A 16,348-nucleotide genomic window follows, 5' to 3' on the forward strand; every position below is an offset into this window, starting at 1 on the left:
TTTGATGGTATTTTCATGACCACTGTAAGTAGACAATCTCAGCAATCTAAACATCTTGCTGGCCTGAGCGACCTTCGTGCCTGAGGGTTGCGGATTAGCAAGCCTCTCCTATATCCTCTATTCATTACGGTTGATCCTCCTGACTAAGGATGGACCCGCTGCACAGGAAGACCGGCTGAGTGTCTGCCAGTGGCAGCGTGAAGAGCACAGCGCTTTGCTAAGGCACGTGGTAGGGTTTAAGTGATATATCCTGCTTTAAGTCTTGCCTACAGCCTCGCCATGTGAAATAACAGTCCAGGAATACCTCCTCGCTGACTCCCCTCTCCCCCCCCCCCTCCCCTCCCTTCCCCTTCCCATTTCCTTCTACTGTCACGCTCCCATCTGTTTAGACAGCAGTTGTCATTAATTCTCCCACTACCGACAACAATTAAACCAACAATATATCAATCATGCCACTGTGCTCAAGGTTTCTTTGAGATCAGAAAGTTATAAGATGTGGGTAAAGGGGGCAATTTAGACCTCAGGTTATTGGATGTGAGTTGGACTGTAATTTGTTTCCCTAGCAATCAGTGTGCAAAATACACGCACATCTTTTATATCCAGGCTGGTGCCTGAATTTAAAGTGGCTATGAGGAACTTTCAGGTTCTGTTGATTCTAGAGGCCCCTTTGGACAAATGCGGTAGTGTTTTTAACCACACCTGCTATCGTAAAGGTCTTTTCTAGCGCGTGCCGGTTGGTGCTGTATTACCCACTGTAAAACTGAGTTAGCGTAACCGAGAGGTCATATAGCTGCGATGAATTTTTTGCTGAGACATAAAATCATTCATTTACAATAATGTAATAAAGTGTGTTTGTACTCTAATAACATAAAATAAATTGTTGCATGTAGAGCTATTATGCTATAAAACTAAAAATACTAAATAAAGTAAATCTAAACATTACCTACACAAAATATTTATTTATGGTGTTACGACATTTATTTAATCCTACAAAAAGACAAGAAAAAATGTAAGACCTTAGTAAACATACTTACAAACTAAATTGATACTTTTAAGGCCTTATTTTAAGGGTCTTTTTAATATTAAGACCCTTCGGGACCCTGGTAATAATGAAAGTATTCTACAGTGTTGCGAGGCCTTGTGAAACACAAACTACTTTAAATCTCACACAAGTCAGAAAAGACATGCCCCTAAATGTGCATCAGCATTTTTTAACCTGTCTGTCTACTCCCTGACCTGTGTTTGTTTAGACAGCAGTAGTTGAAGATTCTCTATACAGGTCAGGGCCAAGGCAAACATCCAGCATCAGCTTACACACTCCCAAATGCTAACCTTAACCTGAGGGCCAAACTGCCTATAAATTGACTCCTGAACAGCTAATGAGAATACAGAGCCGGGTCGAGACAAGTGTTAGGACGACAGTCGTCTCTTCAGCACAAGAATAACTCCTGATTGAAGGCTGCTGGGGGTGATTGTTGCTCAGAGAAGTTAATGCAGCTTTTATTACGTCTCACTAAAAATAAGACAAAAATTCTAAAAGTGGAGGTTGCTTCTTCTCTTATGACAAAGTATTCAACTACAAATCAAGTAAGAGACAGACAACAGTGTCTCGATGGAAGAGGTGGGGAAGGCCATGCTTTAATCTGAGTTTTAGTGAGCTGATACACCGTGAAATCTACACATTCCTCTGTAGTGAAGAAAAGAACAGATGGGAGAAAAGAAAATGCTACAGAACAAAAGCGCCACTGGCTTTTATAGCACACAAGATGCATTTAGAGATTCCCTCAAATACCGAATACATCTGAAAAAAACAACAACAAAAAAACACAAAGAGGATCCAGATATGTAGAGTGATCCAGCAGAATAGAGGCAGCAGGGTTGGAGGGTGATCTATCTGTCAGCTCGGACAGCCATTTACAGCACCTGACTTCTGCAGCAGCCTCGAGGCCTGACCACGACCCTGAGCAGAGTCAAGCCTGCTGTGGAGTGACACGGTGTCGTACCGACGCCCGGGGAGCGTGCCTCCACCAGATGACACCAGAGCCGAAGGGTTCAGACGGCGGCGAGGACAGATGACATGCATGCCGCTCGGTTCGTAAGGGAGAAACGCTTTTTAAAAAGGGTCTTTGAGCTGGTTGAGGAGTGTGTGTTAAAGGCGGCGGCTGTCAGCCACGCAATTAAGGAGAGGCCCCCTGATACCCGTGCTGGCATACGTTTGCGTCGCATCACACAGGCACAGACGTGTTTTGACACTTGCAGACAGGCGGCCACACTCATTTAGGCCTCCCAGCGGCCTTCATCAATCTGTTCTCCTTTTCAACAACAGCCCAGACACTTGTAGCCTTTACAAACACTCACATGCACACAGAATTCCAAGGAGAATGCCACTTGATTTGAGAATTCATATGCCATTTCTATGGCCTGAGACAACAAACATAAAGAAACCAGAGAACGACATCTCTATTTCCAGGCAACTAGTACCCTGAGGCCTCATTTTATAAATTAGCCAGCTAGCTTTGCTTCACAGTCACTCAAATGTACTTGATGATTTTGTAAGGATATCTTCAGGTTGCAAGACAGCTACACTTGAAAATCCTTAATGCTACCTCATCCTGAAAATGTGACCAATTTAAGACGCAAAAAAAGAAAAAAAATTGTGATCACTATTTAACATGTTCTGAATTATACTGATTGAATTTTCTCATTGTTTAACCGTCCGTCATTTTTAATTAATTGTATCTACTTTTTATCCTATTTTATCTTATTTGTTAGATTCTAGATTCATGTGTTAGATTTGTTCTGGAGCTAGTTATCCAAGTATTTCACTTCATTTTTTACAAGATTTTAATGTATAGGTGACAATTGAACTTAAAGTGTAAGTGCAAATCTAGTTAAAGAAAATCACGGTTAAGGGAGTTGAACTGGCTGCATTTAGTAAAGGGAGATTATAGTTACATCTAAATAAATTGAAGATTAGAAAGACTTAGCTGTTAAGTGTGGAAGATGCTGACAAATTCTTCTATTATACTATATGTAATTTGATATCACAATATCTATACATATTAAGGTATAGTTCATTAGTGATACAGTACATATTTTGGGAAATCAACTGAAAAGACATTTCGAGGTATAAGCAACCATATGGGGAAAGTCTGACTTTGGCTAATCCATTTAAATAAACATCTGACAGATCCAGGTATTTAATCACATTAATGCAAAAATCCTCCCATCCAAGAACTGCTATAAAGCATTAATACACACTGATATATTAAATGGAAAGATACCTTGGTACAGTGTAAATGGTACAATAAGTTTATATAAATCATATCACCTAAATGTATGTGCAATGCAAGCACACTGAAAAATAGGACTTCTAGTAACTGAATTAAAGATATTTAATATTCAGTATCATGTTTAACCTCAACCCGAAAGGTCCCTAACATGTATAGTAGCTGCACACATATCGAACCGAGAGTGCCAGGCATACCAAGGGGAGCCTCAACAAGCCAAGGCGGGGGTGGCGGGCTGCTGGAATGATACGGAGATGGACACACAGACACCTCTTTGAAAGTGATACATGGCCCTGGCTGGCAGCAAAGCGCCACTCCAGATCCCTTCAGACAGGCAGAGAGGATGCCAGGCTGGTTGGGATTTAGGGTGTAATGAGCCTGGACCATGCGCACGCACACACACACACACACACACACAGTGCCTAAGTTCGCTCAACAATGCGGCCAACTGCAAAGATAACATGGATGTGTGCCTCCCACTACAAAGCAAAATGATGGCCAGATGCATTCCTGGGTACCACATATTTGTACACACACACACACACACACAACCACACACTTTCCTACACAACACTTTTCACAACCTAGGTCTCATTTTTGTACATTTAGCGGTTGACATAGGGAGATACTTTACAAGCCAGTGTGGTTTTATTAGGTCCATTGGGGTAAGCAATGCAAATGGTGCAGTTATCAAATCACAAATCTGCATTTCAGTTATATCATCTCAATTATTTGTAAGTAGGAAAATGTTTGCTATAATTTATAATTACATTACACTTTGACTTACTCTCCAACAAAGTCAAAGTTAAACAGTGAAGTAGGTCTACAAAATCTGAACTTAATAATTTCAATGTTCACTTTTTATTAACTTCCAAAAAAGTTGTTTAGATAATGTTTGGATAAAATATTGAAAACTATCATGATTTTTTTTTTATATAAATTAATTCTGTTGGCAAATTAAGTGTCATGATGCCAGATTTCAGCAGTTAAATTGTTGAATAAAATCTCAAACCAATAAAAGTCGATGGCTAAAACCACCAAAAAAGACCACTGGGAGTTTTAAGATGTTATTCTGTGCCCAACTAGGCGTAATTACTCTGTAAAACACTGTTTTAAATGAAAAGCCATAAACTGTACTTTATGTGGGGTTATGTAGGTAACTCGGACTGACCTGTTTTTTTCTCACCATACTTTTTCGCAGAATGTATCCAATCATGAGTAAAGATCTAGAAATTGTGACTTTTTTTTTTATCCTGACCTTTCCAGGTGTAAGAGTCCACGTTAGCCTCTGACAAAGAAAGGATATGATTGGGTGGCAGGAAGTTCCAGCAGAGGACCTGGTTGGCCAGAGCGAGGTAACGCTGGAAGACAGAGGACATCTGGGCGTTTAGGTTTTCTCTGCGGCTGAACTCCTGCAGCACCTCCATGGTCAACATGAAGATCTGATGCAGGCCCTCCTCCTGGAAGCGAGGGAGATATGGAAGAAGAATGAATTGAGTAATAAAAGCTGAAAGCATTAAGAGCACCTGAAAACACAGAACAGGAGGTGAAGTAGGGAACACACCTGGAACAGACGCTTGCAGCTGCCGTGAAACTCCATGCTGAGGCCAATGCTGCTGGTCTTACTGGAGCTGGAGAACTCACTGAGCAGAGCGGTCAGGATGGAGCAGGCCAGTGTTTGCTGCAGCAGAGAGGGTTGTGTGATCACACAAGACAAATGTTACACAAAGAGTTATACTGTGGTCAAACTTGAGCAACAGCCATCAGTCAAGACCGAAAAGTTAGGTACGTGTGCATCACACTGGAAAACAAGAAAATAAAAGTCTACTGAAAAAAAGTCAGCATTCAACTTGAATTTTCATAGTGCTGTTGATGTACAATACTGCTCCACACTGCAGCACACAAAGGAAAAGGAGCAGCTGCAAAACATTTAAGCAAGTTGTGGTTTGTGGTGAGACAGCTCAGTGAAGAAAAAAAAAGTCTAAGAAAACAAAAACAAGTATGAAATCTCTTGGAACAACATTTTGTTTTCTCCTTTGTGAGGATTACTTGGACGTGATGTTCCGGAGCCACAGTGAAACTGACTTCTGTCAGTGTACATGTTGCATAATAGCCTACAAAATAGTAAAGTACATTGATTTTCGTTGCACTGCAACTGCAAACGTATACTAGAATATGTTGTGTACCGTTGGCATGTGGTAAGGAAATGGGACACAGAATGGACATATTTCCATTCTGGTGCACAACTCTTATAACCTATTCATGGTTAAATGATTACTGGTAAAAAGGCTCTCTCATCTCGGCTATTTCAGGACAAAATCCGTTCTCAAATACAGCTAGTCAAATACAACTACTCTGAATGTAGTTTAGGAGATCAACAGTTGTGGGATTTCATTCCAAACAAACACTACATTAGATTAAACTTCACTGATCACTTCCTCCTGTCTGGTTTAGTGCATGTCAGTTGCTTTCAGCCCTCCACTGGGACACAGTTGTCCTTTTCTACTTTGGGGTTTAGTTAAGGAAACAAATGAAATAGTGCCATCTACTGGATTAAGAGGAGATGCCCAATTTGCTTTTATAATACATACAATGTTTCACCAGTATGCAGAGTCCTTCACAGTACATCACAGCACCACAAATATTTTAGAATGAAAATGCAGAATGTGCACACAAAATCGATCTTAGTGCATGAGCAAAGAAAACAAGACACTCCATATTAAACTTTCTTCTGAAGGAACACGCCAAGGTTAATATAGTTTTAGTTTTTATTTTTCGAAAATGCTTAGTTTTAGTTTAGTTTTTATTAGTTTTAGTCTTTTTTTGTAATATGGGTTATTTGTCGGGGGATTCAAAAAGTATCGTGTAATAATAACTCAACAAAAACATCATACAATTTTAGAAATATGTACTCACAATGTATTGAACAATAACACCAGTACATAAAATGTAGCCTACATATGGTCATAAATATGTAAACAGTCTACACAAGACGCAGTAAGTGCAAAATGTGTAAGTGACGTGTTCCAGGAAAAAACCTAAATAGCCAACAGACTAAAGAAGACATGAACACAGTAAAGTGGCGAAAGTGTTCTCTGTCCTGCTGTTGTCTCCGTCATGCTGCCTGGCCCTGTATCCATACATCTATGCCCGTAACGTTACCGGGGTTAGCTTCTGTTTCGGGGAAAGGGGGCTTTGCGTTCTCCTTTACCTTGTTAAGGTAAGCTAGGTTAGCCTCCTAGCTTGTGCGCGTTTCTCAAATGTACTTTCAAATTCGTGGGATTTTTCCCTGTAATAAATTGTCCATATATTTTACCACCTTCCACTGCAAGGCACTTTTATCTGACACAGTCATAATCAAATAGGACTGCCGCTTTCTTCAGACTTTTGGTACCGCTATGATGCCAGGCGACGAGGCGAGGGGCATGGACTACGTTGTGTTCAATTTGACGTGGAATGTCGGGATTTCTGGGTTCCCAGTCGGAAACTATACATGTCTACGGGAAATGTCATGGTCGGAAAGATATAATGTTATTTGCTCTATGAAAGACATTGACAAAGACGAAAACTAAGGACATTTACTCGATAATTTTATTTTAGTTAGTTTTGCAAACAGACATTACAGTTTTAGTTTAGTTATCGTTTTTTTGTAATGCCTCGTTTTTATTTTTATTTCAGTTAACGACAATGTTTTTTCCCCATCTAGTTTTCGTTATTTCATTCGTTTTCGTTAACGATTATAACCTTGGAACACGCCTGGAGTTTTCTTTCCCCAGTACGGCCATTGTGCCATTTTTTGTAATCAGATCCCATGCAGGAGGTCGGTCACAAATATAATAAATATGATCAAACTGTTCATCTCATGTTTTAAATACACTCAAGTTCTACCATTCATCTGTATTTTGGGTAACTGTTTTGAGTCCGTTTATGTATTCTGAGACTATAAGAACAGGACTGAACAGAGAAAAGATTAGAACACGTACTAGTACAGTCTTTGTTTTGAAAGCCAACCTCAAAACGGCAAACATGGACTATGGACAGGTATTCAATTAGACCAGTGTAGTAAAAAAGTAGAATATTTCCCTCTGAATTGTATTGGAGAAGAAGTATTAAGTAGCAGAAAATGGAAATACAAGTACCTCAAAATAGTATCTAAGAACAGTACTTGTATAAATGTGTTTTGTTACTCTCCACCGCTGGTAGAGGCCGAGATGGTTCTCTGAAACTGATGCATAGTGTCATAAATTATATACTTCTGTGCTCTGTTTGGGTTAGTCCATAAGTAAAATGTATTTACTTCTTAAATTGTTTCATTTTCAGCCTAAATCACATTTTGTAAAGCTGCCTAAAAGTCACCAACACATACCGAAAGGGCTTTGACATAGTGGAAGAAATTTTGATGATTTAATGTGTCATTAATGTGGATGAAAACAAAAAAACATCCCATGATCTTCTAAATCGCTGCACTATGATAATGCATGAGTGCCCTGGTCTATGTTATGTATAGTGATGTCTATAAATTACAGTCATTTTTGTCTTGTTTTCTTGTCAAAAATGCCTTCTGCTGCAACCTAATTTTCCCACGGGGACAATAAACTAAAGTGCTCATATTATGCTTTTTCCCCTTTCATTTATTGTGTTCTATATCTTTTTTGTGCACGTTATAGGTTTACAAAGTGAAAAAGCCCAAAGTCCACCCCAAAGGGACTTAGCATCTTCCAGAGAAAACACTGTTCACAAACTGCTCCAAACTGCTCTATTGTAGTCCAGCCTTTACTTCCGTGACGAACGAGCGTCACTTTGTAACACACATTATAATGCTCGCCTAGCTGCTAGCATGGCACTCCCTCATAGTCTGCTTCTGATTAGCTAGCAGTCCTTACCTAGCTACTGCACATGTGCGACTCCCAACAAAGATGGAATAGAAGTGAGATGTCTCACTCTGTAGCTAAAACAGTGAGCTCAACACACAAAGAGGAGCTGCAGCAATGTGCAGTAAAACAAAAATATGGTGTTTTTTGAAAATTAAACGTGAAAAAATAAGCATAATATGAGCACTTTAACTAAAATTACTTGAACAATGATCGATTATTTGTTCATTGTAACCGACATTTAATCAATTCAAATACATTATGCACGATACATCTGCACATCTGTCTCACCACTGTGGTGTTCCCACTGCTGATGAGCTGTCCGACCTCGTGAAAGATGCTTTTGCAGTTGATACTTTTGTCTAGTGAGCCCCTCTTCACGATGACCGCCACCGCCAGAAGGATCTGCTCACGGACATACTTCTGGAGACTGGAGAGAAACAGGGAGGCGGTTGGAAGAAACACATATGAGATTAACTGAACACTGACCACAAGCAGGGACTGAGAACTGCAGGGAAAACAAAGTGAAAGTGAAATGTTGTCTGTGAGTCTGAGGGTGCAATCACAGCTGCAGCTTATTTTCTTTGGCCTGTATCAAATGGAAAGTTTAACTTAATTTTTTTTTTTTTTTTTTTTAAATCACACTCTCAACTCAAACAAGAGTAAACAGAAATCCTTCTAGCTTGTTTGTTGAACAGAGTTTTGGTAACCTGTCACTGCAACAGGTCAGAGTTTCTGTAACTTGTTCATATAAAATTAGTCTGTGCTCTTCTTCTCTGCTGATTTTACCAGTGTAATACACAAGAAGAAACAGCCGACTATGAACATCAGCCTAGACTTTCCACGTCTGAGGACTTGCAGGCCATCTGTCCAATTCATTTTGGGCATAAAAACCTATTAGTTAAAATAGTTTTTTTTTTTTTTTTAAAGAAAAGGACTGTAAAGCATTTCGGGAATCTTGTTATTTGGAGAATCCCAATTTCAAATGGCATTAATATTACGGTACTTGCACAAACAAATAAGCTACTGCTTGTACAGTACATGCTTATATTTTTTATATTATTTAGCTCGTCAAATAGACCTTTCTACTGTATAGTTGTTGTTGCACCTGTTAGGGCGGAACAAAAGACACCTTTGTCACCCTTATTGGTAGAAAGAATTGTGACCTAATAAGTTCCCATCAAAGCTCCGGCCCACATTCAACCTGAAAAGAGTCTAATCAGCCAGAATAACTGAAAACACGTGTGGGTGTTCAGAAGCTTTAAAGGCTCTTGAATTACTCAATTTTCTGTGCGTCACCAATGGAGGTCTAATAATAAGAGACCTGCAAGACACGGACAGGTTTAATTATGCCCGTTTCCATCTTTCTTACTTGGGTCTCTGTAAGACGTAGGTGAGGAGAAACGCCCGGAGCGACTCGATGCTCGTCTTCTCCAGCAGGATCCACTCCCGCACCACCGCCTCCATGATGGCCGTGGCTGCCTGGAACAGCACATAGTCCACCTTACTGGTCTCTGGAGAGGGGAAAAAAAGAAGGTGCAAGAGGAGAAATACAAAGAAAGGAGAAAAAGAGAAGTGGGTTAAAGCTAAAGTACGTAGTTTATGTCGCCCCCATGAGGAATTCTAAGTAATGACAACAAAACTGGCAGCGCGTCCACATGATACAAGCCTTCCGTGATCGCGCACAAACCCCCCTCCTCCACGCAGTTGCTAGTAGCCAAGGAGGACACGGAGGATTACAAAAACATGAGGGACTCTTCAGAAGAGGTCATTATCTTCACTCGAGTTTCTGCGCGGGAAAATCACCGGACAACAGCATCTTCTGAACATAGTCATACTGAGAAATACAGAGAGAGTTGTGTGGAGCTCATAGTCTTAATTAGCTTTGTAGCAACTCATTTGGCAATGGCTTCAATGTAACGGATGTTCATTAATATCAAAGTTACGCACTAAAGCTTTAAGTGCTGGAAAAAAAATGTCTGCTTTGTAAGCCATTTCTTGCTATGTATGTTATGTATATAATGTGAAAACTGTTTGAAACCCCAAATTAAAGTCATACAATACAATAAAGCCATTTTCACGCTTTGCAGAAATATTGTTGAGTTTAGAGTTGGGAATTCTTAATCAACTAGTTGTTTAAACACAAGTGCTGTCCCAGTTAACATAAAAAAGCAAGCTTTTTAAACTGAAACTGATGTCTTATAGTATGTTATTGCAGATTTCCTGGTGTTATTTCTGGTGCTTTTAACAGCTATAAGCTATATATCGTAAATGTCAATAACAATTCCAAACAAAATTCCCATCCTTCCTTACACAAGTTTCATGATTTGTAATAGATTAGATTAATAGACTGTATTGTTCAAACAAAAGCAGAGATGGTCTTTTTTTGAAACACACATCTTCCTTTGTGGCACATGTTCAAAATCAAGCTAGAGTAACATGGACTCAGTTTGACAGTTTATTGGGTTTAATACAGTCTAATACAAACAGCACTGTAATAAATCCACCCTTCATTGAGGTTATAATGTTTTTCTTTAAATTGTTTTTTAAAAGGTGTTGATTTAACTGTATAGTCATTCTGGAGGATAGCCTGTAGTTTGTGCTGCTGTTGAATTGTACTGCATTACAAAGAGGTGTTTCTAATATTTAGTCTACCCTCACTGAGATAAACATGGTGGACAAAATAAATGAGAACTACTGTATATTCTGACTGTATGGGGGTTCATGACATTAATGGCAGGTCTGTCATCATAACATCAGATTGGATTGACTGAAATGAGTAGTTAAATGCAAACACCTTCCCCGTTTTGAATTCTATAAAAATAATTCATGTTAATTAAAAAAAAAAATCATATAGGTTAAAATTAAGCTGTGCAGTCTTAATTATTATGTCAATAGTTACCTAAGATGTGTTTGCAGATGGCAAAAGGGGATTTGGATTTCCTGAAGGAGAGGAATATGTGTTCAGCATGCTGTCTCTGTTCTGTGCTGACCATGGAGGGCGGTGCCTGTAAAACAAACACACAAAGAAATAACATTTATAGACAAGACTTAGTTTATTTCTACTGTGTTCTGTCTTCTTACTTCAGAGAACATCTAATTCATGTTTATGTTTGTGATTTCAAAGATTTGGTTTGCAGGAATACACTTTTTTTAATAGGACGGTCCTGAATACCACTTTTTGTGCTTCGGCGCTTCGGTACTAATCAACAGCGAATCTTCAAAACTTCAGTGGCGGCAGCCGTGGGGGGAGGTGGGGTAATCAGGACTCGGGGCACGTTCAGACCAACAAAAGCGATCGCCGCAGAGTTTTGCGGCAGTGGTTGTTGCAGGAAACAGTCAGCTGTTACACAAACTGCTGGGCAGTGTTTTGTTTTTTACCCTCATAGTGTTTTAAAACTTTCTTGTGGCAGCGATAGAGGCAGTGATGTTTCCTGTTTACTGAACGGGACTCTCACGCCGCCTCAAAACAGACTGATCACCCGTTACACAGTCTCGCTTTGCCAGACCCTCCTCCAAAGGGGGGGTCAAGAGGGTCTGGCTACTCCACATAGCATTCGGGGATGGGAGGAAAACATGCTCTGGTTTAATGACATTTCTTTAAACCAATCACAATCGTGTTGGGCGGTGCTAAGCACTGGAGAAAAGCCGCAGTGCCGCTGCAAAATAGGCTCGGAAGGAACTTATTTTGGTGGAACGTGTACGTTTAATGGTTGTTTTAGTCATGCAACAGAAAACTCAGATTGGTCATTTTCACAAAACACAGGTTTAGCTCTGTAACATTAGCCTCTGCTTGTATTGTAGCTGCCATGGAATGCATACAAGGTGTTTGGAAATGTTCCTGATGTGCTGTGCATAATGCCTTTAGAGGAACAACATGGCATGTCATATGAAATTCAAAAATACTTTCTACTAGCAGTAGTCATATTTAAAAAACAAAAACTGACATTTATTTTTTACTCATTTTGTCAAAGTTAAGAAATCCAGACGAGAGCCTTCATTTTCAAATTGCTGCTGTATCAACATGAAAATATGAGCCCCAATTGGCTAATTGGCAGCCAATAATGCAGCTGGACAAGTCTGCACCCCCCCCCCCCCAAGAAAGGAGTCACTATAAGTGGTTTGCTAAGATTAGAAACCGTATGTATAGCAATCACTAAGACTGTAGAGTAAACATTCAGCGCTCATTATAAAACCAAAACTAAAAGAGGAATATTACTAGGCCTGTACAAAGCTTTTTTTGTTTAATCTGAAGCTTCTACTGAGGTTTTCGAATTAAGTTTTGAATGTCTGTCGTCATATTTGATGACGTCATCACCCTAAAAACAAATTTAAAAAAATCCTCAATTTGAATGGTCTTTTTTTTATTATTTCAATATGATCTTTTTGTAACGTTTTAAGTAATTTACTATAATAGTGTATAACAGATTTTTTGTTAATGTGGATATAAATGTAATTCATGTTGCTGTTAGATTGCTGCTAGACCGCCGCGTTAATACAGGTATGTGCCTCCCTCTGTGTCCGGCAAGCAGAAGAGCAAGCATGCTGTTTTTGAAAGGCTAATACAGAAGACGCAAGCAAAAAAAAAAAGAAAAAAAAAAAAAAAAAAGCTACGTGGCATTCAAATGTTGATTTAGAATTCAACTGTCAACAATATGAATGAAGTTTCAAAGATTCAAACTATTCGGTACAGCCTTAAGTATTACAATCACACGCCCTGGTATAATACTGTAGTCATACTTTACAGAAGAAGTACAAGACAGTAAATAACAGAAAACCCTCCATGATAACAGCTCAAAATATGACTCACACACACAACTGTGATACAGCTCAGCAGGAAAGTTGCCAGTCCATAATTGCAGTAAAAGCAGCTCTGAAGACCGCAGAGGAAAGAAAAACCTTTTCAACTGAGCGCATACATGTGCGCGCGCACTCACTCACTCTCACACACACACACACACAAATTATAATATTCAGTTTTTGTCAAACTGTTGCAGAGGTGATGTAATGTATTATGCTGTTGAACTGTATTGCATTATACCATGAGGGTCAACTACATTTTAAGAAAGACCTCTTAATATAATGACTACTAATTTTGAATAAGATGTTCTATTCACCATTAAGAGCCTTGTACTGAATGGTACAAAAAGATACAACTTATTGTCACAGCCCTGGTGAATGGAGACACAAAAGGTTCACAATCCCTAAAATAATGCCAGACAATCAATAACAAAAATGTAGACTAAACGGGGAGTTAGTATCACATTCAACAGGGCGATCTGTGTAGGTATGGGAAATCACATACAGGTTAGCTGATGTTAACGCAATGGGCTATGTAAAAAAAGAGAGAAATCTGACATAGTAATACTTTTATTATTTTAGTAATACTAAAAAGTATTAATTTCAGGCGTGTACCAATTCACAATTTGATTGGATGTATTACAATGATTTATCGACCAAATACTAATATTAAAAACTATATATTAGGGCTATGCAATATATCAATGTTATATCGATATCGTGATATAAGATTAGATATTGTCTTAGATTTTGGATATCCTAATATGGCATAAAGTGCCGTCTTTTCATGGTTTTACATGCTGCATTACAGTAAATTGATGTCATTTTTCTAAACTTAGACTGTAGCTGTTCTTATATTTGCCTATACCCACTTTATATTCATACCATTACATCCATGGTAGTGATGATTATTATTCATCACAAATCTTATGTAAACAGTTAACCCTACAGTGGAGCAATATTAAAAAAGGTACTGTACTGGACATTTCTAATTTCAAAGTATTGATTAAAAGTACACTTTCATCCTCCCTCTCTCCACTCGTTTCATTCCTGTCTCTATATTATCTGTCCAATAAAAGGAATAAAATGCCAAAAATAATCAGCACATCTGGGATGAGATTCAGAATGAAAGAAGAGTTTAGCCTTGAGCCCTTTCAAGTGGCTTCTCAGCAGCATAGTAGATGATAAAAATCCAAAATTGATCATGCAATTAAATCAACCTCAAACAAATATAATGTCAGACTGACATCCGCAGTATTGTCCTGTTCAACTGACTTTAAATAAATAGTTAAGTTCACAGTTTATTTAAAACCAGGAGCCTTGTACTGAATTGTAAAACGTATGCTTTAACAAGTTGTGCTTTAACATGTATGTATCATCCATCTAAAAATCCTGCACGCTGTTTAAATAGACTTATACCATGGTCTGGGTGAATACTCGATTCTGATTGGCTGCAGGGTGTCCATAAAAAAGTGATGTAGGACACCTTCTAAAGGAGTTCAGGTGAAACTGTCTGTTTACTGTTCTAAATGAAAGCATGGCATGACATAAACTGTACATAACCACCCACTTCATGTAGCCTATACAAAGCAATATACTAATTTACCCATTCAATATGTATTCCTTTGCCCTATTTTATTTCTTTACAATCTACAGAACACTTGACATGAATAGACATATGTTGTTGGTCATTGTTGCTTTATATATGCAGTATACAGCCACAATATAATGTCCGACTGATAACCACGGCATTGTCCTGTTCAACTGAAAAAACAGTTAAATTCACAGAAATATTAAATCAAGAGCCTTGTACTGAATGGTAAAATATGATGCAACTTATCCTGCTTACTCTGGACACTGAAATATATACGTGTTGATTCATTACACCCAAAACAATGCCAGACATTGCTTACCATCCCTTCACAAGACACCTGCTCACTAACATGTGAAGGCAATGCACTTGCAGTTACTTGTGTGGCGATTTCAAGCAGGATCATATTAAAAAATAATTGGGAAAAAAAAAACGGAGCAACGATACAGTTAAAACCACAAGAAGAAGCAAAATGGCAGAAAGCAAGAAGAAGCTCTAGCTAGCTTATGTATCCAATACACAGACTCATGTCATGACATGCACATGGTTAGCCACTTGCTCTTAGCTGCTGTATTCAGTCATTTACTCCAATGGGAGGCTGGAGGGAGTTGAAAGAGGAGGAAAACGAGGCAAACACTGGATGGAAATGAGTGTTTTAGGAGGTAACGTTACAGGAGAAGCTAAAGCTACAGACCGAGTGAATCAACAGCACCGGGATGCTCCAGCTGCCTCCACAGAGTGAAAAAAAAAAAAAACTTAACAAACTGCAGTTTTTTCAGTAGTTTCTGGAGCCGCGTTGGAAAGCGTCCAAAGCCGGGGGGGATATTTTAGGATGGAGGTGGTTTATGAGAGGAAGGAGGAAAGGGAAGACGAGTGGGAATGTTGGGATTTTTTTTGCGGGATGGAGACAGGCAAGGTAGGGAAGGCGCCATGCATCGCTCACACACATACACCACACCGTTTCTCCGAAAAACTGAACACATTTAACAACAAAAACCGGGAATAACCGCGGGCGTCCCCAAACGCCGAACTCCACCCGACACAGAGGTAACATATATGTCCCGCCCGCCCCTTCGTGGCTACGAAACAACGTTGAATTTCTCACCATTAAAACTTTGGCAGCGCTTTCCAGCTGTGTGATCACTTCTGGTGCACCAACCGCCGCCATCATCGTCGTCCCTCTCCAATGACGCGCCATGCGCTCTGCATTGTGGGATTACAGCCCTACCCGGCAGGGTTCTCTTTAGGGTTCAGGGTTCAACGTGGAGGCAGCGGCTTATGTTATTCAGAAAAGAAGAAATATTTACTGTCAAACTCAAGTCCAGAATTTTTAATATTTAAGTCCTATATATTTAGCAAAAATATGACGATAAAACAGTATAGACAGTAGAAAGTTATATAAAAAGTAACTATTGCGTTTACTCAACTGTAGGCTACATATAGCCTACAATTTTCAGGTACTTGTACTTTACTTGAGTTTTTCTATTGTATGCTTATTTATACTTCTACTCCACTAATTTAATTTTGAAAGCAGATGTTGTACTTTTGACTTCACTACATTTATTTGGCATTAGTTAATTTGCAGATTCCGATTATGAATACAAAATATAAACTAATAAATTATGATGAATTAATATGGATTAGGCTATACATCAGCTCCACCTTTAAAGTGATGAGCACATTAATGCCTTAAAAATTAGGCTATAATCAAGTGATATAATCATTATTCTTAAATGTTCCTTTCTGCATAATAGGACTAAGTGCTTTTACTTTTGGTACTTACATTATATGTTGAT

At 38.9% G+C, this 16,348-nt stretch overlaps 1 protein-coding gene across 1 annotated transcript in view; it reads right to left on the reverse strand.

Annotated features, from left to right (window-relative positions):
- Window positions 1-15,750, reverse strand: part of xpo4 (exportin 4) — a 63,435-nt gene extending 47,685 nt beyond the window's left edge. The window contains exons 1-6 of the mRNA XM_078262491.1: window positions 15,658-15,750; window positions 11,064-11,169; window positions 9,534-9,675; window positions 8,453-8,591; window positions 4,855-4,971; window positions 4,597-4,750 (exon numbers count right to left, since the gene is read on the reverse strand). Coding sequence (XP_078118617.1) covers window positions 4,597-4,750; window positions 4,855-4,971; window positions 8,453-8,591; window positions 9,534-9,675; window positions 11,064-11,169; window positions 15,658-15,750 — 751 coding nt within the window. The remainder of the gene's footprint in view (window positions 1-4,596; window positions 4,751-4,854; window positions 4,972-8,452; window positions 8,592-9,533; window positions 9,676-11,063; window positions 11,170-15,657) is intronic.
- Between the last annotated feature and the right edge of the window lie 598 nt (window positions 15,751-16,348).

The sequence above is a fragment of the Sander vitreus genome, chromosome 11 (assembly GCF_031162955.1).
Source record: "Sander vitreus isolate 19-12246 chromosome 11, sanVit1, whole genome shotgun sequence".
Classification (NCBI taxonomy): Eukaryota; Metazoa; Chordata; class Actinopteri; order Perciformes; family Percidae; genus Sander; species Sander vitreus.